Below are 24,803 nucleotides of genomic sequence, written 5' to 3'. Positions count from 1 at the left end.
GAAGGCTGCTATCAAAGCAACCTGGGCTTCCATAAGACCTCAGCAGTGCCACAGGCTAATCGCCTCCATGCCCCGCCGCATTGATGCAGTTATTCATGCAAAAGGAGCCCCGACCAAGTATTGAGTGCATATATATGAACATTCTTTTCAGTAGGCTGACATTTCTGTATTAAAAATCCTTTGTTTTATTGGTCTTATGTATTATTCAAATTTTCTGAGATACTGAATTTTGGGTTTTCATTAATTGTAAGCCATAATCATCAAAATTAAAAGAAATAAATGCTTGTAACATTTCACTCTGTGTGTAATGAATCTATATATTTTATGAGTTTCACTTTTGGGATTTGAAAAGTTCAATATTTCAAATGGTAAATAAATCAACTTTTCCATGATATTCTTATTTATTGAGATGCACCAGTACTAAACAAATCATTGAATCAAGAATCCTGGTGTCCACGTGTCGGTTGGACTACTCTGTATCGTTGGGTTCAGGGTCGTTTGATGAAATTTAGGAGAAGCTGCTAGTTTCATATAAATGAGGTCAATGTGGTGCTGCTGACTCCTCAAACACAGGGAGTAGGAAGGCTGGAGTGGAACCCCCCGGACAGGAAGTTTGAGGGCTGGGATTTAGACTGTGTGCAGAGAAGCTGACTCTACAGGCCCACACTTCCTGTTTTTGACATGTGGAACTTCCCCTGTTTTTAGTGTTATTAAACAGGACCCAGCTGGACCGAGCCGGACCCAGTCGAACCCAGTCGGACTCAGCCCATTCCCCTGGAGCTTATTTATGCCCAGGCTGGTATTGTCCACAGCTCTCTGCTGTTTCGATCTCCTGCAGAGGAGCTGGTATAAGTACCACAGAGAGAGAAAACTGAAAGTTAAAACTGGAATAAAAATATGTGAAGTGCTTTTTTAAATATTAAAACATGACTGAGTGGAAAAGATCTGACTTCCTGCCCTGATGATGATGTGGCGCCTATTTTCTTTTCCTATCTTGAGAAACAGACAGACAAATACTATCACTGCAGTGTATGAGAGAGGTGCGGCCTGTTTTTCCCTCTCCTGACATTTGAACGCTATGAGAAGAATTTTGTCCATGGTTTGAGAACAGATTTCACAAGAGACTGCAACCAGACCCTCAGCCACAATTTTCCCTCGCTGTCTGGGGCCCATGGTTAAAAACCTGGTATATCCAATCTAAGGGGCGGAAAGTGGTTTACGACAGTTTCCTTTTAAGATTATCTGTCTGAAACCTTTGTGGCCTGGAGGTTAGCAAAAAAATCTCTGTGGCTGGCTGTACTGTCTGGGACGCACTATCTTAAGAGAAACACAGCTCCATCTTTGAGACTTTCAAATGGCATGTAGCCAGACACGGATCCCACATCTCTGCCAAATAGTACATCAAAACTAATTAACCTGCACAGCCTCTGATAAACCACGCTCTCATCCAAACTAAAGCTCTCTCCATCTAAACAGCCACCTCCCTCCCGTCACACCAGAGAAAGTTGTGGCCTGAATTCCTGCGGCAGGTTTGTGGGCAGCACATTTGGGTGCTGAAAGTGAAACGTCAGTACCACTGTGGTATTTTGATGGGGCTTTAAGAGGCTAAACTAAGAGAAGCAAACGCCTTTTACAACCAGCAGGTGAATCTAGTTTCCTGCACATATGTACGCGTTTGTCTATTTGCAGCGCGTTTGTCTATTTGCAGCTCGTTTCTGTAATCTGTTGTGTTGTGTTGTGTTGTGAAATTGATGAAGATGTTTTCTTACTTTGCTTGTGTTTTGTCAGCTTGCATGTGTTTTTTAAGTTGCTCGTTCGTTGAGCTCTCAGGGCCAGCGTGCATATGGGCCTGAAACCTTCTCAACACAGTTGCTGGTTGAAAAACTTGAAAGTTACTTCACCATTTCCATTTGTGCATGATGGTCAAAGTGAACTGATGAGCAATTATTTGCAGTTAATCAACTTAGTATCTTAAGGTTTGTATTGTCAGTTCTCATTTGCCTTGTCCCCTGTCTGTATTAATCAGTGTGATCCTTGTGTTTACTCCTGTTGATGCCGGTTATGATCTGCAATTGATTATATGCTGTAATACTGGATTCTTTGCTCAGACACATTCACAAAAACACATAAATCATCATAGCGTTCAGGTGAGAGGCGGAGCAGCAGCTACATCGACACCAGCGTCGCCAAACGTGTCACCAAACGCTCTCTTGACATCTTCAGCAGTGTCTTCTACGTGTATGCCACCTGTCGTTGCCTCACATTCAGAATTTTTTTGGGACATTTTACCAAGAGACTGGCCGAAAAAACTCTGCAGAAAGTCCGGAGGATCTCACTCGGACATTTGAGTTCACACATACAGCCCCTCTGGAGAATGTCCAGACGATCTTCGGGATTCAGTGCATGTTGCCGGTGTCGACGTGTTGTTTACAAAAACAAATGATCTCCCAGCAGAATTAATAGGTTAAATCCTGCCTCTGCCTGCTGCCCCTGAACACTCCGAAGATTTCTGTGAGTAAAAGAGTCTTGACCAAAGAAACTCCTGCTGCTTTTTTTAATGTATGAAAGGCGAACTCTGGGGTAAGTCTTGACCAAATTCTGCAAACATCTTCCAGAGTTCATGTCTGAAAACTGCTTTTGTGAGTGAAGAGCGAACATGCCTGGTAATATGTTGGTTTCCAGTGGTAAAAAATGAAGTGCATTTGGAAATAGAAATGCAAAAGGTGCAATCCGTAGTTTTACAGGGGGCTGTAGTTTCTATGCTGGCTGACAACATGACTTAAGAAGGTCATTGAGCTCATTCCTGATAAAAAGGCTAAATATATAACCTCTATTAAGACCATAAATGTTGTATTTCCAATTCCTGTTAATATGATGTGTTAATTAATGTTTTATAGATTCTATTTGGCACATTTCTTGAGCATTTCATATAGTAAGCCTGGCTGTTACCCCTGCTTAGAGTTTGCAAATGAAGTCAATGATCTTCTGTCAACAGCTCAATATGTAACACATTCATTTGATTATTTAACTCCTGGCAAGGAGAATTATAATTTTTTCCCAGCAAACTATTCTTTTTGACTAAATGCCCTCTAAGCCTTTCCCCCAGTGGGGTATAAACATCACCCCCCTCACCAGCTGTTGCTCATTGCCGTCTCCCTCCATGGACCACAAGGTCTTTGGCATAGTCCTCACCCTTTGCCTCGCTCCATTACCCAGTATAACCCTCAGCTCCCTGCCGCGCCCGGCAAGCTAAATCAGGATACGTAAATAAAATGCTCAGAGACACAGAGAGAATTTGCTATAACTGACCACCACAACAATACCAGCGCTGGGTAGTATTTCTTTACCCACCACTCCGTCCCCTGTTGTTGGAGGGCAGACAGAGGAAACTGTCCAGTAGCTCACTTCAAAATAAACACACAAAGACAAACCGATGTTGGAATGTAACTGTCTAGTTCCAAAATGTCTCAGACTGTCTAAAAAAAGTCTACTGGAGAACAACTTTTATGATTGACTGCAATTTAACTTATTTAAGGCTAAGGATGTTTATGGAAATGTATGTTTTTTTGTTCAGCGCAAAGTAGCATTTGAGTGTTGAGGTTTGGATATTTTTTAAATCATAGGATAAAAGACTGACATTACTGTTATGCAGTAATTGATGTATTGTGTCAAAATAAGGTCTCATATTACATCAAATTAACAATGCAAAACTAGAAGGTTAAAAAATGTATTAAAATTGTCAAATGTTATGTTTTTAAACTTTAAAGAAAGTATTTAAATAATTCCGGCATATTCTGCATTCATGCAAAATTCTAAAATAATATTGTGCATTTGGTAAAAGTTAAATGTATTGCAATATATGTGTCAATGTTAAAAGATGACTTTAAATGTACATTTAAAGCTAATTGCATGACTAGCTTGGAGGAAGGTTCTGCTCTTGAAAATATTTATCCAAACTTGGGTTTACAGAAATCCATCATGAAAAATGATTGTACTCTTCTGACATTACATACTGAAAATACATAATCAGACCAGCCGACAGTCTTTCTTTCTTCTTTTTATCTCATTTAAATAATTTGGAGAAATCACATGTAAAGTCACAGAGTAATGAACCAGGAATGCCCCCTGTACTGTCTGCATTAAATGATGACCATGGACACACTCATTCTCACTCACACATGCAGAGCCAGCTAAATCAGGTAAGGATTCCAATCCCGTTGTCACGTATGGATTTCCTGCCCAAAGAAGGGCAACAGCAGAGTCCAGATTGCCTCCCTCACATTTCGGTCATTCCTAAGATTCCTGCTGCAGCCCTGGAGCTGAGGTTGGAGTGAATTCTGACAGACAAGACTATCAGCCTGTTGACCCACAAGCCCTCACTCACTGCAAGAAACCTGAACATATTGTGTCTACTATGTAGGTCACAACCACACACAGACACACAGTACACACTATTAGCATAGATGTACATAAACTCAGATTACAGAGTACTTTATCTAATACGTGAAACATGCATTGGAGCATTACAGGCAGAGGCACTGGATGAAAATGCTTCTTGAAATTTGTGGAGGAGTAAATAATTCAAATTTAAGTTGAAAACGCTGCGGTGTCATGCAGAAATCATCCTGATGAGGTGTAAAACCCCACTTTTTCATATTATTAAAGTGAACGTAACAATGAACCGGAGTAAACATCACTTTCATTTTTGAAATCATCATCGTATCAGGCCATCATGAAATACCAGGAGAGGGGGAGTGTTTGTGTGTGTGTGTGTGTAGCGAGCGCACCTGTGATGAAGCTCGCTATGCATGGGATGCCTATAATGACTGATAGTGTTTTTCATGTTACTAAATCTAAATCACTTCCCTACTTAAACTTCATCGTAAGTTTATAATTTTTTTTTTTGTCTTTCCTCAAAACAATGGGCTTATAGACGGTAGCAGAAATATTCCAAAAAGATAAATCATTTTGAATAAAAGGCCTTCATCATTCCCTCAATCCTCTCTTTTCCCAAATCTGAAACACCTGCAGCAGCACAAATCTCGGCCAGTCGGACTGACCTCTCTCAGTGGACGTCTGCCCATCACAGCTGGAAATCAACGTTGACAAGACCAAAATACTTTCCTTCCAGGGAAAGGCTCTCCCACCAACAAACTGACTTTCACCTTTGACAACTCCCTGGAAGCCCCAACCCAGACTGCTAGGAACCCGGGTGTGACACTCGACAGTCAATTCTCCCTTACCGCCAACCTTACTGCAACAACCCGCTCGTGTAGATACACGCTGCACAACATCATCTATCTACAGGAGCAAAGCGTCAGCCAAATGAAATGTTATCATCATGTTTATCAAAACCTAATGGCCATCAACTGAAATGAATATAGAGGCAGAATTGATTAATTGATCCCTGATCCAAAGGTATCATCATGTGAAGTAAATAATGAGGAACAAGTGAGGACTTCCCTTTCACGACCTTGAGAAGTGATAATTTGGAAATGCAGAGTTTCCAGTTGTGTCCAGCGTTTCTCCAGGAAGAAAACTAACTTTTTTCAATCCTTTTTTTGGGCAATAAGTTATAAAATGAATGCAAGCTGGCAACGTCTGATCCTTATGTGACAGATGTAAGGAGAGATACAGCTTCCACTTTGGTATCAACTAATTGACATCCGCTTTTACCTTCAACAGGTCAAGCATTGCTTTGCATCTGGATGACACTTATTCACCTCAGCAGGAGTTGCTTTGTTACCAATGTGAGTGTGTGTGCATGTGTTCCATGTCTGTGGGTGGACTGACCTCCAATAGCTTCACACCTCGATGTTATCTCCCACAGCACCAGTGCCAAGGAATAAATGTCAGTCTGTTTGAAGGACTCAGTGTTCTCCAGATTGAGTCGGGCCTCCAGAACCTCTGGAGCCATGTAACGTGCTGTACCCACCTGAAATGCAGAGACACAAGGGAGAGTTAATTAATACATGCACGCACACACACGCATGCACACACACACACACACACACACACACACACACACACACACACACACACACACACACACACACACACACACAGCTGTCTCCCACACCTCATGTAGGCCTGGTTAACTGGGGACTTCTGTTTTCTTTGGTTCGTTTATCAGCTACAGTATAAATTAGGAAGTGTGTGTTTTTGTTGTGTTTTCAAACACTGTTTACTTTTATTCATTCCTAAAAAGTTGTGCACTCACACTCATGTTTAAATAGTCCCATTTTAATCAGAAGACCAATTAAACACGCAGAATAAGTCAAAAAACAAGTTTATATTAAATTATTTTCGTACATCTAACAAAATGTATTTTGATCAAAGTTGGCTGAGTGATCCAGTGAGTAATGTGGGCAGGCTGGTGCAGCCCAGGCCCATGACTATCTGTAAGCATTATGTAACCCTGTTGTAAAAGAAGGAAACAGCTGCTGGTTTGGCACATTGCTGCAGAGAGGAGGTCTGTAGCATCTTATGGTGCACAAATCTGTGTTCTTTTGGATAATGGTGAAGAATGCTGCGTTCCATCAGCATTTTCCATAAGGAAAATTTTACTAAGTGACAAAATGATCCCTCATCTGAGAATTTGGAAAGTCAGAAACTAAAACATTGTTTTTCACCATTGCATAACATCTAATCTACCAAAAATACCATAGTGGTGAAACACAAAGCCCAACAATCGCTGCTGGTTAACTTTCAAAAATATTACTGACATAATATCGGCTGTTTCCTGTGGAAGACATTCTTTATGCATTGAAAAAATAAGTTTCTTCGCAGATTGTCGGAGCTGAATCACATGAACAAACACATGCACAAACAAAAGTCATTATTACACCCAATCAACTGGGAATTTTCAGCCTCCATTTGTAGATGGAACACATCTTGACAATCCGGGATCATGATGTGAACATTTTAATGAATTGAGAACAGGAGCCGAGTGTTCCGCTCTGCATGATGCGTGTCAGCGGATTCTTACCTACAGCTGCTGCATTTCTAGCTAGTGAATCACAAACAACACGGACAAATTACCACAGACAGAGCAAGAATGAGCTGGGAGCTGCCGCCAGGAGGATGCATGTGCACAGCAAAACCTCACGTCTCTCTTTATGTCTTGATTGATTGTTTGTCTAGGTCCCATGTGTTCTGTCAGCAAAGAGCTACAGTCCATCACAAAATACATGAACACACAGAGGGAGCTGGACAGAAGGAGGCAAAACAAACAAGCACAAGTCAGATCTCACCTTAAACCAGGGCGTTGGGGGTAAACAGCTGTACCACTACAGCAGACAATAAACTTTCTCTGCGCAACCTATAATTTGAATCAGCTTATTAAAACCCAACAGTACGAACCACTATTTGTAAACGGACGTTAAACAGGACCTAATAAGTACTATAGTCTTATTAAGTAATGGAAGGTAATTTAGTATAGATACTAAACTGCTGTGCTTGAGTGCAATTTTCTGTTGAATGTTGATTGTTTCCATTTCATGCTATAATATCCTTCTGCTCCATAACTTGTCTTTTACAGCAGGTGCGCGCTGTTAGCTGATTGTTCCTCAGCTTTAAAAGTGCAGCAGCGGCGCTGCCTCAGGAGACACTGAGAACTGAGACACAAGAGTCACAGACACAGAGACTGAGCAAGCAGAGGCAAGAAACCAGCAGCAAGTGCTGGTACTTTAAGTTTAGAGTTTTGTGTTGATTTAAGTATGCTGAAAAGAACCATGTTATTCTCAAAGTTTGCCACAAAGTGAAAAGCTCTTTTTGCAGCAGTGATGGTGCGGCAGAAGCCGGTCTTCACTTTTTAAGACTCAGTTACTGAAGGTCACTTTAACAGTTTCAGGCAGATGTGACGTCTGGCTCTTTTGGAGGTTTCTTCATGATTATCAATCCATCCATCCATTATCTATATTGCTTACCCTTTGAGGGTCATGACTGAAGTGGAGCCAATTCCATATAACAAGGACAAAAGGCAGTGTACACCCCGAAAAGGACACCAGTGTACTGAATGGTCAACATATAGAGACAAACAACCATTCATGCTAAAATGATCAGTTTAGAGTCTCCAGTTTACACCAATCTGTCTTTGAACTGTGAGAGGAAGAACCCAGAGGAAACCCACACAGACACGGGGAGGACATGCAAATGTGACACAAACGGCGCTGGATGAACTGTGATCTGAAACGACCAATCATGCTGTGAGGCGAGCAAAGCATAATTTGTATATCGTAAGTACTTCTTCAACCACTGTTTATATCTCTATTTAACACAGGCAGACATTAAAGGACTTGCTGACATACAGTGTCTTCTTTCAAATCAGCCACTGGTCTTAATAAAGTCGTTAAAAAAGGAACAATGTTTCGTCAGAATACAAAAATGAAATCTGACCTGTCCACTGTTGGCGAGGTCATCCACAGTCAGGCTGCTGTCCATGCAGAGTGCCAGGCCAAAGTCACACAAGCAGCATGTCAGGTCATTCTTCACCAGGATGTTGGAGCTCTTCAGGTCACGGTGAATGATGGGCACCTTCAGGCACAATACACATATGGGTGTCAATCTCAAAATAAAAGCTTTTAAGTAGACAAAGGATAAACGTGAAAAATCAAAAGAGTAAATAGAGTTTACACTTGCGAACAAATGGACCGGTATTTTAACTCATAAAACATTTTATAATGAACAATGACAAGGTCACCTTTCAATGAAATGAGTTATAAATATTTAATGAGAGACCCCCTGACCTGTTAGCACCACCATCAGACCAAAAATTTAGTTTGCAGTGAAAAACATCCAAATCTAACAATCATATTTCCTATAACCTTACATTTTGGACACAGTTGTGTTCCCATGAGGACATTTGGTGTATCCACCGTTCAGGCAACTGTGCACACAATTTTTAAATCCCTTCAACTATCATGAGATTTTCTGAATATATACATTAATTCACACTATCCTACCTTCGGGCGTCCACAGGCGAGGCGGTCACTGTGGAGATGGGCAACACCCCGAGCAATAGAGCTGCCCAAAACCTGCAGCTCCTCCCAGCTGATCACATGACGTGTTAGATACTCCTGGAGGGGGCAGAGAATGAAAGGAGAGAATGAACAGACAATATCCAACACATTAAGTCTAAAACCTCTGAAACATATCATGACTATATTTCAACAAGGAGTCTTTAATGCTGGGCAACCTGACAGTGGTTGTCTCACCTGTAGATTTCCTCTCGGGTGGAACGCAGTGATGAGCCAGTACTGCTTCTCAACCTTCTTCTCCTCCGCTGTCAGGAAGTGGAGGATGTTCTCGTGCCTGAGGTCTGTGTTGGAGTAAATGTCCTTCTCGTTCTTCCAGGAAGCGTACTCCTCATAGGGGAAAATCTTCACAGCCACAGTTTCAAACTGATCTGAGGTTGTCTGCTTCAGCTTCGCCTTGAATACCTGAGCAAAGCGACCTTTGCCAACCTGCCAGGGAGAAGTTATCATTTTAGTCAGAAGGGCAAAGTGCAGAATAGGTTCACTAAACAGGTGAAATAAGTTTGTATACCAGCGCATCCAGCTCTATGGGCAGTGGCTCAGTGTTGTGGTTCAGGTTGTTGGCATGGGTCGAGCTGCTTTCTGACCTGTCATCATCCATCATAATGGCACAGGCGTCGCTGCAGTCCAGCCTTAGCTTGCGCTTCTTACTGTTACTCTCCCATTCTTGGTTGAGCAGGCGTTTACGGTATGCTCGGTACCAGAAGAGCATTCCTACTAAAATTATCCCCATCACCAGCAGGGGCAGCAGGCTCACCAGGATCACAGACACTAAGGTATCCTCTGGAGTTGGATCTACAACTGGAAAAGGGCATAGAAGATGGAGATGAATAAGAATGCGTAGAGAACATATATTTGACCAAGTGCTGCTTGAGGAATAAGATTCATACGAGTCTGCTATGATTCACAATGCAGTACCTGCAGACTGCAGTAAACAGTGAAAACAGGAGTCAGGATTTTAGCTGTTACTTTGTTTAAGGGTTGGGAGCAGGATGCCTGAATGTGGGAGGGATTTCTCTGCCTCTGAAACTAAGGTGGATTGTTAAAGAAAAGGAGTGTCAGTCGTTTTGGAACAACATTTCAAGTGGAAGCTTTCACTTAAAAGTCTTCCACCACAGGACATTGATTATGACATTACTGTGAAGTAATGTTGATGCTGTTGGTTCAATTTTACCAGAAAGATAACAATGAATTTGTACTGCTTTATTTGTATAAAGAGAGGCTGTGGTTCAAGAGCTCTCCAGGGGGCTGGTTGTTCCGTTAACTTTAGTTTGAATCAAATTGGTATTAGTTGGTTAGTTGGTATTCAACCTGTAATAAACCGTTCAAATAAAAAATAATCAGACGTTCTGGGATAACTTTGTCAACCAGCAGAGGGCGATCACTGTCGGCTTGACCTACTGCATGCCCTCCTGACCTCTCAGTTAAGTAAGCAAGTCATATTTTGTTGTTTTGCTATAAAAACGGACGCTCAGAAACAAAAGCGTCCTGACATCACAACAGCAGTTCATCTGAGTAGCAGCAAGTATTTTGGGCTCTACACCTTAGATGTAATGATCAGAGGTGATGCTATTTGTCGTCTTTGTACTATGAAGCTGCCTTGTTACAAATGTGTGGGCTCATCTGAGGAGGCACCACAGATAAACGGACAAACTATCGTCAGGAAAACAATTTAGTATTAACGATGAATTTAATACTACAGCAACACAAACTGAGCAGCTATATGGTCAGGAAAACAAAAGTTGTATTGTTGGCAGCAGAGGGACATGTTTGCTTTAGGTGAGCTGTAACTTAATATTGCTCTTATTGTGTTTTAGAGATATAGACACAGAGATATAGACACTGACAATTGATTACATGCTTCACTGTTTTCTGTGAATCTCTTTACCTACATATGAGGGCAATTTGAATCTAGCACCGAGCCACTGACAATAAAATATCTGTTATATAATACTCTGGTATAGAATGTCATCAAAACAGTGTCTGAATTCCTCTTTTACCTATTGTGCCATAACCAGCACAGCCGAACAACATCCAATCAACCCACAGACAACTAAATAAAAGGGATGGCAGTGGAGTAAAGGCAGGTCTTTAGCAGACAGTCGTGTGTGTGTGTGTGTGTGTCTGTGTGTGTCTTGGGTGATGCTGCAGAAGTAGCAACCTCCTCAGTCATTTCCGCTCATGCTCTCCCCTAATCCACAGAGTACTGTAAATATTGTCCTTTCCATCACCACAGTGGTCACTACCAGTAGCCAGAGCTGCCCTCAAAGCTTGATGAGATAGTACTGTTTTTTTAAGTATTTTCTTGCATGCTCTACATCAGAAACCGAAAAGCTCAAAAGGCACACGCCCCGATATTTTTTATTAATTCATTAATTAGGGAAGAATCTGTACATAACTTAAAACATAAATTATTTGCACTCCATACTCTCCTCTGGACATCAATGCCCTCCCCCCCAACAGAACCCTAAGCTCCAGCATTAACTACCTCCTCGGACTGCGACTGCCAACCCTGGCAGAACGCAAGCCAACCCTCAGAGCACAGTAAACAGTCGAGAGCCTGTCTGCCTTGGCTTGGTCCAGCCCATCCTGGTCTGCCGCTGGTCTGGGCGCCGTTTAAAAGAGTCTCACTCAGTCTCTCAGGGGAACGATACCCTCCTGAGCGAAGCTGGCACTTGGGCACGTTGGAGTCATACCAAGGACTGACCACTGAAGAAGTTCTATCTATTTTGCATTTCAGAGTTATACACACACATTGAGTTAAGGACTGACCACTGAAATGAGCGTAAAAGTCTAACCTGTGATTGAATACATTATTAAGTAACAGTGTTGGAATGCAAAATCAAATTAAAACGTCTGGTGAAGAGACAGAAGATTTGCACATGACCTCAACTTTAAAAGAAAAAAGCGAATTTCCTCCTAACACACGGTGGCACCTATACAGCAAAAACAAAACTGCTCTGTTAAACACTAAAGAACATCTATACGTTATGCCAATTATTCTGCTATTGCTATGGCTGATATTTGTAACTACAAGTGTTTTTTCCTTTATGAGTCTGACACATCAACTGCCAGATTATTATAATATATATTAATATTAAACTTCTCTTTATAGAAGTGATTGCCTTTGAATCCATCATGTAGCTGGATGTACTGTGAAGCAAGATAAAAAACTCTCTCAGCAAGACATTTGTGGTTGTAATTTTGTCCTTGTAAAGTAGTAAATCTTTCTAAAATTGCTCGGGGCAGAGCTGCGGATACAATGAATCAGAACACTCCGGACACAAACACACATGCATATTCTTAGATTTGACACAACTTCAAGAGTCTGGTAGTAAAGTGGGTTTTGAAATAAGACCTCCAGACGGTCAGACGGTACTTCTCACATTCCATGCGCCTGTACAAGTGTTTATGCTTTAAGGATTTGGAAGTTGCTTGGAGGTTTCTGAGGTTTTAGGTTTGTTTCCTTGCTGTCCTCATGCTACGACTGGAGTGTGTAGTTGAGGTAACACACCGGCAAAATCACAGTGCCAAAACAAACTGGTAATGAGACTATTGTTGCCTTTTCCAAACACGATGCCAGAGTGCTTCCATGCAGTGTTCAATGAAGTTTGACACATCATTTGGAATAGTAGAAGGAGCGTGTGTGTGTGTGTTTCAGGATGTGGATGGTAAGGTTTTAAATGTCGCCGTCTCTGACTCACGTCTTTAATGCTCTAATTAGTTGCTCATTTCTCAGTGTTTTGTTGTGACATTAGAGGAACTGCAGCGTTTTCCTTGGAAAATGACAGAGCCAGACATGAGTTCATGTTTGAAACAGGTGATGGTTGGCATTAAAAACACAGAGGAGGTAGAAGCACACTTCCAGCAGACCTACCATGTGCCTCATAGATTTTGTGATTGAAGTTTATTGAGCTATCTATAAGAAACATAACTCAAACCTCTGCTCAGTGCATGAAAGAGAACAAACTTTTTTAAGGTTACTTTTAAATAACATGAATTCGGTTAATTTACTAAAACCAAGTTATGTCCTAAATGTTTATAAATGACCAGCCACCCAGGCTGGTATCGTATTATGTTGAAGTGAAGAAAAATCCAGCATGCTCACTATTTACTTGCTATGGTAACAGTGCGGCCTCTGCAACCCGACTGCTTCATGAATATGGCTCATAGTTCTGCAGGTCTGCGTTCTCTCCCTCCATCATCTCTTTGTTGGTCTGTTCCTATCATTCCATCTGCTTCTTTTTTTTTTTAAAGCTGCCCTTCTTCTTTTCCTGCTATTTCTGCAGCTTTAAATCATCCTGCTTGAGTCATATCTCTATGAAGCAGTCTGCTGTGTGACGGAATGAATGATATACTTACTGATGACAAGCCAAGAGTTCACAGTTAATGGGGAACTGTAAAATATAAGAATAAAAAATAGATCTTGGAAGAGGCACCGAGCCATTTTTTCCCTTTTATTATTCCATATCTATCTTCATCTTCTCTTCCAAGTGATCCTAATTAATTTTCCACCCTTCATATTTTTAGATCTTTTCCTTTGTCTTTACCATAAAAATAGAAACATCCCTATGCATTAAAAATCCCCACTTCCTTTCACGAGGGACATTTTATTCATCAAGAGGGATGTCAAAATAACCCCCCAGATCAGGTGACATCTGTGCACAAACACAGACTGTGTGAGTCAAGGAATTCCTGTCAGAAATGAATTAGTTCTACTGTTGTTTCATTCCTCACATAGTGTGCCTCCAAGCACGTAAAACCGACTTTCACCACAGCACAGCCCTAAATACACCACTTATGGCATCAGCATATTACTACAACAAGGCAGTATTTACTACCACTGCCTCCCTTCTCATTGAAACCAGTTCATAAGCTCCGAAACACATGTTGCAGTGACACTGTCAGAGGCGACGTTAGCCTGCTGCAAATCATCTTTACAGGATCTTGAGTAGAAACGTCTGCTGTGTCTCTCAGTGAGAGGGATAATCGTCGATGAGATTTGACCTTGATATGCTGGCTGAAGTCAAAAAGTCAATAGTAGTAAAACTTTACTAGTTTAGAAAAAGTATTGTATTTAAACTTTAAAACTACCGTCAATGCTGAATGAACAAGAAACCCGAGCTAGAGTTAGTTATGATGCTCAGTTATGATCAATTCAACCAATATTGTTGCAGTAGCACTATTTGCATCAGGAGCCATGATTGTCATCTTAAATTGATTGGGATTGAATCTGGCAATACTACACCCCAGTGGATAATGTGCCAACTTTAACGGTCCAGTGTGTAAGATTTACATGAAGGGGATCTAATTGCAGAAATAAAATAAGAACTAATCCTAAAGTGATTTTTTCACTCGTGTGTAATTATCTAAACTGTACTAATTTATGTTTTCTCTACCCTATAATGAGCCTTTACATCAGGAACGAGTCCTCTCTGCCACAGGATATTTTTCATGTTTGGAAAGGGAGGCAGAGGTGAGAGGTATTCAGCTGCAACATGCAACTTCACCACTAGATGTCCCTAAATTCTACACACTGAACCTTTAATGGTGAATAAAATTAGAAAAATAAAACCAAAATTGAGTATCAATGAAGAATACAATGTGAACTCACTGTCACTGAGTTAACACACTGTCTTGATAAATGATTACTGATGTCGGCCTACTTCCTCAACTGCTTTTTACAAGTAAACAAAACATCCATGCATCTATCTGACAACCAGCTAACCAACCAGGCGGGCTGAGACAATCCCCGCTGAAATTGGATGAGGCAGAGTAAACCCTGGACAGGTAACCAGTCCATCACAGGAATGACATACAGATACAACAACCATTCACGATCCCATTCACCAACAGGCAATTTAAAGTCTACAATTAACCTAAACTGCATGACTTTGGGCAGTGGGAGGAAGCCACAGCACCAACAGAAACCCCACACAGACACAGGACATGCAAACTCCCCACAGAGAGGCCTCTGATAATTGTCAGGTTCTAACTAACCAATGCACCACCATGCTGCTTGCAAACAGAACTACCACTACTGCCTGGGGCTAGGAGAGATGGATCACATTCTCTGTTGGGTATCGTCTTTAAATTGCATTCATTAATTTGTTGGCCACTTGGGGGCAGCGCAACATGAAATCTATATTTTCTTGTATTGACACACCAAGCACATGTAAAGCAACATTAGCCTTCATTTGGCATCATGCATCAAGTTCAACACCTTATTAATTGTTTCTACAACCTCACATCCAACTGTTAATGGCATGTGCATGATTGATTAGCAAGGCAACACTGGTTGATAGACATTAAATAATTTGTTCTCTCTCATCTTATCTCTCAACTGGAAACAGCTGTTTGACCAATGAGCAGCTTTGATGAACAGCCACTTCAATTTACTATTTAATCATCTGATCACCGCACACATTTCATTAAATTATAAACTTCTCCCTGATTTGTCCAACATAAGCTGGTAAGCGTTAACTGCCTCATAGTGACATTTTTCCATACTTTTGGCTGCACAGACACACACACCAGAATTCATAACTCCCCATGCACAAACCGTATTACAAGCACGTCATGAGAATGTAAGGCAGGGGGAAGACAATGTGAGGCATTTAAGCTCTGGCAGTGCTCCAAAAAAACAGCAGAGGACTTCCTTCTACATGTGACCTCAATGGGAGGAAGGAATCACAACCCTTATCCTCAGGGATCTGAATGTGTGTGTGTGTGTGTGTGTGTGTGTAGAGGGGGGAGTACAGGATGACACAGGTTATGATTTATAAAAACTACTGTACACATCCTTCAACGAACCTTCTGAATTTAGTATGGAGGGCTTTTCCTGGTTGACCCAGGCTAATTAATAACTCTAAGGAACGACAACAAGATGAACAGACGGCGACAGACAGCATCAGCTACAGACCACCCAAAATTCCAACCTGCCTAACAGAGCTGGTCATTGTTATGGAGGTTTACTGGAAGCTGGTGAAAGGAGAACCTAGGCAGCAGCCGATGTCTTATGCAGAAGATTTTAATGTAGACTTGACGCATCAAGCGACTAGAAGGTGAAGCAATATACAAATGTTAACAGAGTAACATGAGCAATTGTCACCTCAAAGTCTGAAGATGTCACTGACATCATCTCCTTCTACTTGTGTCACCCATTCTAACAGCACATCCATGAATGGCTATTATTGCTGTCACTCTCTAAGTTACATGTAGGTGTTTGCATCCTATTGGACAGTTACATCCCATTGAGAACGACAGGCAAACAAGAGCAGATCTAAAATGAGAACCAACTGTAAAGGGCAGCAAAGAAAAAAGAGTGAGTGTTGATGCATCAATTTTAGAGCTTATTCATCCACTGTGCTCTTACAGATAGATAATTGATCTGAGTTTTCAATGAACTGGTGCAGTACCCGTTCATTATGAACCTGACTGTTCGGAATTGGCTGTTCTCATGTCCTTTGTTAAGGCTCCGGAGCTACTCACAATTATTCCTTAGTCATTAGTGAGTTTTCCTCAAACAGTTCTACAATAAACTGTCACTTTTTATTGTTTTGTTGTTATATTCTGCAAAATATATCCAATTTCTTCCCCAATTAAATAATACACTGCCGTGGGTAGCTGTAGAGACTGTACTTCATGCAACAGACGCGAGGAGGCCCCACCTGAGGTTTTTCACCCTAGAGCAAGAAAGCTCATTCAATTTAAGGATTGTCTGTTTCAACAGTGGGCCTCCCATCAACCTCCAAACCTATTTGAACGAGATATACAAATCACATCGAATGCTAGGGTTTAGTTTGATCTGCTTTACTAATGCTGTAACAGAGGAAGTGACTAACAGTCCACTGAATTCACTGTCAGTCACCACTGTGGCATTCTGTGTCTTAATGGCCTGTTCACCATGTGCTGGAGATGTTTCTGCTTCAAGTTAAACACAGACAGGAAACCATATGTCTGAGCTCTCCAGTGTGGCTGGCCTACACACACATACACCCACGCACACGCATTAGCAGGCCGAGACAGATACCCAGTTTTTCTTTAGCACCGTGGAGTGCAGCAGCCAAACACACACACACACACATACACACACACGGCAGAACTGTCATTCCACAAGACCGTAGCAGCCATAATTAAACGCTTAAACATGTGTATTGAACACATTCAGAGTAGCAAACATATTTGTTATATATATATGTCTGTGTATATGATTCATTTTATAAAACTCCATGATAAGATGTAGTGATTTATAATTGATTAGGAGGAGCTTTATGTTGAAAATGGCATTTCCATTCATCTGAATATTTTCCACAACCACTGTGTTCCTGCTTTAATCTAATCACAGGAAGTTACTACTCACTAGGGGAAAATACCAGCTTGTCGTTGCACTCTTCGTCGGTACAGGAGCAAAAGTGAGCCTTCCCACTCGTTGTGTTCTTCTCCTTCATCACACAGGTGGAGCTGTTGTAGTCATCCAGCATCACGCCATACAGCGGCTTGGAAGGATTGTGGCAGAGAGTTTCGATAGAGAAGCCTGTGTCGTTCTTCCTCCTTTAAGAGACACAGACAGAGCAGAAATGTCATAATTTAACAGTGTCTCCATCAAGAGCTGATCCTTTATCTGATCTATGACATTGAAGAGTCGGCCATTTGCAGCTGTTAGGTACCTACCAGATAGCGACACAGACCTCGTTGGTTTCTATGCAGATGGACGTGATGGTGCAGTTGGACATGCAGGTCCCAGTTCCACTACACACAGACAGCTCCAGGTCACAGAACTTACAGAGCTGACTGAGGGGGAAAAAATGCGGCATATCTGCAGGACACACACAGAAGTATCCGTCAGGTTGGTTTCATGTCAGGACAGTTATCACACTGAAAACCAAACAACCCCTAATACCACTTTACTCTGCTGGTTGATAAAGTTATCGTCTGCAGACCTGACCTGTGAAACCCGACTGGGGGAGGACATCATGTTTAACATGCATGAATCTTCATTACCCTCCCTACATGTCATGAAACTCAACCTCCCTGCTACAGTATGTGTTTATATGGGTGTGTGTCTACATAGGCCAGGTTATTCATTTAACAGGAAGCACGGTAACTGGAGTGTGCTTTCAAAGCCCATTCTGTCACACTGAGTCTAAGGGGCAGGAGTGAGTGTGAATGAGCAGAAAGCTGAAACCCACAAATGACAAATCAGACCTGCTGATTTAGTGCAGCAAAGGGCCAAAGAGACCGAAAGAATCTGAATGAGCAGCATGAGTATATATAATGAAACAAATTGAAATAGACTTGAGTCTGATTATATTCATTGTAAAAAAGCAAAATCCTATGTTCCCTAAAAGTAAATTAATATGTTTCTTTTCAGATTTCAGGGTCCCCAGAAATGCCATTAAGTAGCATGTCACTGGTTTGTAGGTGTCTTAGGACAATTTATAAATCGCTGCAGTGCAGTTATGTTTGAGTGCCTTGTCAAAAGAAAACATCGCTCCAAAAATGCCAGTTGATTTTTCTGGATTTATAATAAAATAACAGTGCTGTTGATCTTAGAGGCCACAGCTGTACAACCTACTTCCCTTTGAAGTTTGGGAATATTGAGCCGGTTCACAAAGTCAGAGGTAACTGTGCACGCAGGTCTGCGGTGGTATGTGGGTCATTATTCCAGATGCTAAAGCACTTTGACTTTCTCTTTTATTACTGCTGCACTTTTTCCTGCTGATGGTCCATGAGGAGAAATTATCGTATGAAAACAGCAGTGACCTGTGTGCGTCACAGGAAAGTGTGGACTGTCATTAACTCGACTCTTGATGGCTCCTGAAGGGGCTGTAATTGAAATTTGATATTTCTTTCTGCTGCTGTTGCTGCAGAGGTGAAATCACGCCACAGTGACCTATTGCCAACTGGCACAACAACCAATGGATAACCTCGATAAATACCAGTGTTTGAATGGTTGCACGAGAAAAGGTGTATTGTCTAGACTGAGATGATTAATGGTGGATAAAACTCCAATAAAAATCCTTCAAATAGCTAGAAAATCGGATTTTCTGATATGACAAAGAAAATTAGAAGCTCAGATACACAGCACAGTCTAACCTACATCCAGCAAACAGTGCAAACTATTGAAAGGACGTTGATTCATATGCAATATCAATGTTGTTAACTATCTGTTAACAACATTGTTCTGTCATTGCAAGAACATGAATAGTCTTTTCCTGAAAATGCAAAACCATTCCTCGCATATCCCCCAAAAAACATTCAAAATATCATTATATTTTATCCCATCCTCCATAACAGAACCCAAATAACAGTTAATCTCCTTGGTCCATCACAAATCCGTACAGGCAATGCAAATTCCTAACCTAACTATTATTTTCGCAACTTCTGTAAAAGCATAACTTTGCATTATCAGCACTGAAACTAAAGACACCCTTCCCGTCAGCGCAAATATCCCCCTCTATGTCCTGTCCCCTCCTCCTCTCTTCCCCCCTTTCCTCTTTCCAATCCATGGAGGATGTGAGCTCACAGTGGGCAGAAGGACAGACAGGAAACTTGACTCTAATTTATCACCAACATACAGGAAAGACTGCTCCACACTGCTCAAATGTGAATGGAAAAAATGAAAAAATCTACACACTCGATACACATAAAACATAGTGTCATTAAACACAGGAGGTTGAGTTTTAAAATCCATGTGTCTGCATTTTAAAAGCATAGTAGGTTTAATCAGCATAATTTCCGTGGTGAAGCTAAGGTTCCTCCAAATTAGGCCCGGAAAAAACCCTTCAATAGATGACACTTTACAGAAGCAATGCAACATGGACACTACATTGAAAGTAAGAATCCTTTTGGATCACTGAAACAAGGGGAGACAACTGGAGAGAGGCAGCACAGGGCCACATAACTGCCCCAGCAGGAGGTTGATCTCTCTGCCTCTGCTCCTGAAAGTTATCCTCCTACTTTTCTAACTCCGACTTAATCCACCTCGCTCAGTCTTGGCCCTAATCCTCTCATTCCTCCCGTCTTTATCCTCCTCCTTTGACTTTCTCAGGTTCCATCCTCCATCCCTCCTTCCTCCCTTTGACCCGGAGATGCAGCGAGGTGAGACGCAAAAGGGGAAGTTGACTAATATGGTGAAAAATCAAAGGGAGGCCCCTCAGAGTGGTTAAGGTGAACTACCTCTTCTCTTCTCCCCTCTTCTCTTCACTGATCCCAGTAAGTACCATGTTTACAAAGTAGGAATCAGGGATCTGCAGGACTGCATGGGGCCCACACACACATCACAAAGTTACAAGGGCTCATCAACAAACTGACATCTAATCTAATTTACAGTAAAATAAACACATAGTGAAATTTGATTTAAGGCTGCTTCACTAAGAGGATAATCAGGACGATTTTAGAACTGATATACCCCTTCTATCGCAGGGCTTTTCCAACAAGCGGTTACTCTGTGCCGAATATCTAACAAAATAATCCTGAGGTATGGGGTTCTTACAAAATGATCGTATTGCTATCGATTGAGTCTGAGCGTACCAATCTCAAATCGGTTTGGAGAGAGACACACAAGCTGAGCGGGAAGCGTCACCAATCGGAAGTTGCGTACTAGTATAGCTGTGACTAATAACTAACTCAACTCCAGCTTGGTCCGGCGTTGTGGCCAAATCATCCAGTGTGTGTGATCATGAAGATTCTAGGATTAAAAACTGATTAAATCGGTCATTATGTCTGTGGTCTCCCACCTTTTTAAAATCAGTAAAGAGTTGAAAATCCTCTTGTGTGCAGCAGCCCTAAGTCGGTGAATCACAATTCCCCTGTTGCAAAATGAAGGCATGTACCTATTCAAAGTCAAAGTCCTCTCAGTGTTTTTCCCTTTCAGCCCTCATTTGAAGTTTTCATCCTCAAATCAACTTTTGTCCTGGCACCGTCTTGGCTAAGCCCAAGGATTAGGAAATGCACAAGCACACATTGGCCTCTGCCCTGACAAGATGAAGAAAGGAACACGAGGATAGAAGCAACAAATTCGGGCCCTGCTGTCCAAAACTTCAAGCTGCTCTGGTCCTGGTAGGGTGGTGAGCAGCCTCCTCCAGCCTGAGGTGCTCTCTACCATGTGCATTGATGGAGGAGAATTGGGGATGTGGGTGAACGTCTCTAAGTCTTTAAGTGAGTGTGTGTGTGTGTGTGGTGTGTCTGTGTGTCTATTTGTGACACGTACAATGCAGCATGACCACACAGTCCTTCTGGTATGTGGGATTTCCAGGTTCAAAATAGGCCCCTCTGTGGGGGGGGGGGGGGGGGGGGGGGGCAGGAACAGACAGCAGAGAGGGTAGAATAAGAGGAGGAAGGAGGAGGAAGAAGGGAAGGAGACAAGTGCCCACACATTGCATGAGTTTCCACAGCTAAAGCTTGTTTGTATCTGAAGGTGGTATCCGATCTACCCACCTGTCAAATTGGAGGTGTTACAGTATGAGAGATGGAGTCATAGCCCACGGTTTAGGTTACAGCAGGGTTCAATGTAGAACTACAACCATGCAAATAACTTCTGATAAAGCTTAAAAGCGTTTTCCCCAACATTGGCATCATACAGGAACTGAGGAATACACAATTCAGTAACAACTCTTGCTGCGCAGCAATGCATTGTCTAAAACCCCACAGTTTAATTCTAAACCAAAGTGATGATCAATTCAATCAAAGGTAACAAATGTGTTTGTCTAAATGTCTGGGAAATTTGTATAAAATGATGTAGAATGTGTTCTTTAGATTGAACGAGGCAGGACTGAAAAAGCCAGGACCACAAATCTGCTGAGGAATAAAGACAGTGTAAAATATTTTTTTCAGGCATTAAAGGGGTAGTCCCACAGTTTAGTATTCCAATTGGATAATGGTTGATCATGTTGACCACAATGCGCCTATACTCACTATAACCCAAATCATTACAATTGTCATTACTGCTCCCTTCATCTCTGTCAGACTTTTTCTTTTGTGTAAAGACTTACAACATTGATACACCTCTTTGTTTATGTTAGAAACGATCTGTTCTTATGGATGCTGTGAATACTGTTGTTTTATTGAAGAGCTCTGCTCCAGCAGCATCGTTTACACTTCTGTCAATTCTGCATGTGGCTCTCTCTGAGGTGCAGTTTAATTCCCTGTTTAAAGAGTTTTGGTAGTTTCCCCTCGCTCCTGTTGAGGGTTAGGGGCACTTAGTTAGGATCGATGAGACAAATTGTGATTTGTGGATATGGGCTATATACAAATGTATTGATTGATTGTGGCGGCTGTGGCTGAGGGGTAGAGTGGTCGTACTCTAAGGCGCCTTGAGTGGTCATCAAGACTAGAAAACCATTTACCATTTGATTGACTGACTGAAGTGTAAGGCTCACACAACAATATGTCACAAGGCGTTTATCTTGCACTGGATATCAAAATCTGATGTTCGCTTTGAGATAAACACCAGAAATGTTATTCAGCCTCACTGCTTTAAAACTTGTTCTATAAACCATGATCAGATTTCAGGAACACTGACAGTTCTTTCTGTTGCGAACAAATGATTCACCATGTAAGTCAAGTAATGTTTGAACCGTATGGGTACTGTTTGAACCAAGGCTCCATACTTTGCTGAAGTCGCGGCCAGGAGTGAGCATAACAGAGCATGTGTCAGTCTGCTCTGAGTCACCTGTTGCGCTTCGGTTCTCAGCAGATCCATGCGTAACGCGCCGGAAGGAATGTTTCACATGCCGCGTAAAACTACAGAGACTGGGTTTGTTGTTAAATACACTGAGGCTGACATTAGCCGTGGTGAGGTCATGGCGGAGAGTTGTTAGAGTTCAGGATATGCGTAACTCACCGACAGCCCCGGTCTCCAGCAGCGCAGCGAGGAAGAAGAAGACAGATAAAGCTCCGCGTGAAGATCGAAAACTGCGCTGTCCCTCCATCTTCCTGCGTCCTGCGTCCAGACACTGTCATTCAGATGTAATGTAAAGTTTCTGAGAGCCCGGGGGAGGAGCGGGTGTGGTGCGTGCGCTGTGCGTGCGCTCCACTCCGCTCAGCAGCTGGAGGCTCACTGCTGAACCCACACATACACATACTTTACGCACACATGCTCCACTATGTGAGGAAACCGGGGGAGGGAGGTCTCTCTCTCTCTCTCTCTTTCCCCCCCCCCCCTCTCTATCTCACTCTGTGTGTGTGTGTGTGTGTGTGTGTGAGAGATGTGTGTGCGTGTGCGTGTGCGTGTGTGTATGCTTATGACCATTCCAAATAGTGGAAATCCGAACAATAAACATCTCTGTATACATTTACATAAACTCGGGGCTGCAAAATGTTGCCAGAAGCTCCACTGAAGTGAAGACTTATACCTGAGAGTTCCAGACTGCAGGGAGACCAGGCATGGTGGCACCGCTCCATCAGTAACTCTCAAACGTTTGATACACGTTACCAATACTTGTTTGAGACAAATAAAACTCACCTGGACATCTAATGCACATTTACAGATTGTGTGAGTTAACATCAAACACAGGGCCGGTCTTTCCTACAGGCGACATAGGCGGTTGCCTAGGGCGCCATTGAGAGGGGGGCGCCAAAAACTGCGCAGAGCAAAAGATAAAATAAAATAAAATAATTTTTTTTTTTTTTTTGCTAGGCAGAGTTTTAGGCGCCCCCTTCTCTATGTGGTATGGCCAAAAATATTGTATTTAATTACTCTGACAGTAATTTAAGTAGTTTCATTAGAGAAATCAGTAAATGACTGCAGCACTCAGGTGGAACGTTTGGCACTGGAGCAGTTGAACCCCGTACTGTCAGGTGCAGTCTGGATGAGGAACTGAATGCTCCGTGTCGTTCCTGCTGCTACTTCCACCCTGTATTCTACAGGGTAGTAGTGGGTGAGAGTCTCCTACGTTAGCTCCTAAAGCCTCGCTTGATCACCACGGGTGTCATTGAGACGTGTTGACTGGTAAAACTTAGAAACTCCGCTGGGCAGTGAGGAGAGACACTCGCACACTAGGTGGGCGGGGCTACATTCGCCTGTACAGGTGTTTATTTTACCTGCACGTCGTCTTGCAGGCGCGTCGCGATAGTATATTGTTTACTTTACAGTGTGTAGTTCAGCTCCGACACACACAGACTCTGTAATTCATGTATTGTTATTGTGCTTTATAAAGACCAGTTATAAGCTAATGTTCAATAGGTCTATATTGTAAATGTTTATATTTCTTTACGAGTGATGATGTAAATTAAGATGTTTGGAGGAAAGAGACACCATACTAATTTAATGTATGTTTTATGTACTTAAAAATGCAGTTACACTCAAAGAAATGCTTGTACTTGAAATTGTGTTTAATTTGAATAAGATGCAGTCTGGATGTGGAACTGAATGCTCCGTGTCGTTACTGCTGCTGCATTCATGCTGTATTCTACAGATATACTTTGTTGCTGTGGTATCAATTTTGGGACCCATAACATATATCTCCAACCAATACTTTGACATTAAAAAAATGTATCTAACATTAGGGTAAAATGAGGCAAAAATTGAGGTACGAACCTCCTTGGTGTTGTCAGAACATGCTAGCACATTGAGGCTTATGGTTAGAGTGTGTGTGTCCAAGCAATTTCGACGAAGAAAGAAATAATTTTATAATAAGTTTTCGTGTGTGTGTGTGGGGGGGGGGGGCAGGAGTGAAGCTTGCCTAGAGCACCAAATGTGCTAGGGCCGGCCCTGATCAAACAAAAAACGTTTCAGTTGTTACAGCTCACACAACAGTATAGATC

General features: G+C 42.0%; 1 protein-coding gene across 1 annotated transcript in view; it reads right to left on the bottom strand.

Moving 5' to 3' along the window:
* The window catches only part of LOC133965338 (TGF-beta receptor type-2-like), a 28,515-nt gene extending 5,401 nt beyond the window's left edge, over positions 1-23,114 (bottom strand). Inside the window, exons 1-8 of the mRNA XM_062399830.1 lie at positions 22,882-23,114; positions 17,709-17,853; positions 17,398-17,588; positions 9,547-9,836; positions 9,216-9,464; positions 8,964-9,077; positions 8,398-8,535; positions 5,794-5,935 (exon numbers count right to left, since the gene is read on the bottom strand). Coding sequence (XP_062255814.1) covers positions 5,794-5,935; positions 8,398-8,535; positions 8,964-9,077; positions 9,216-9,464; positions 9,547-9,836; positions 17,398-17,588; positions 17,709-17,853; positions 22,882-22,969 — 1,357 coding nt within the window. The 5' untranslated portion in view covers positions 22,970-23,114. The remainder of the gene's footprint in view (positions 1-5,793; positions 5,936-8,397; positions 8,536-8,963; positions 9,078-9,215; positions 9,465-9,546; positions 9,837-17,397; positions 17,589-17,708; positions 17,854-22,881) is intronic.
* Positions 23,115-24,803: the final 1,689 nt, after the last annotated feature.

Source organism: Platichthys flesus, chromosome 11, assembly GCF_949316205.1.
Source record: "Platichthys flesus chromosome 11, fPlaFle2.1, whole genome shotgun sequence".
NCBI lineage: Eukaryota > Metazoa > Chordata > Actinopteri > Pleuronectiformes > Pleuronectidae > Platichthys > Platichthys flesus.
The sequence above is the reverse complement of the archived record's forward strand: the minus strand, read 5'-3'. Positions and strand labels throughout refer to the sequence as shown.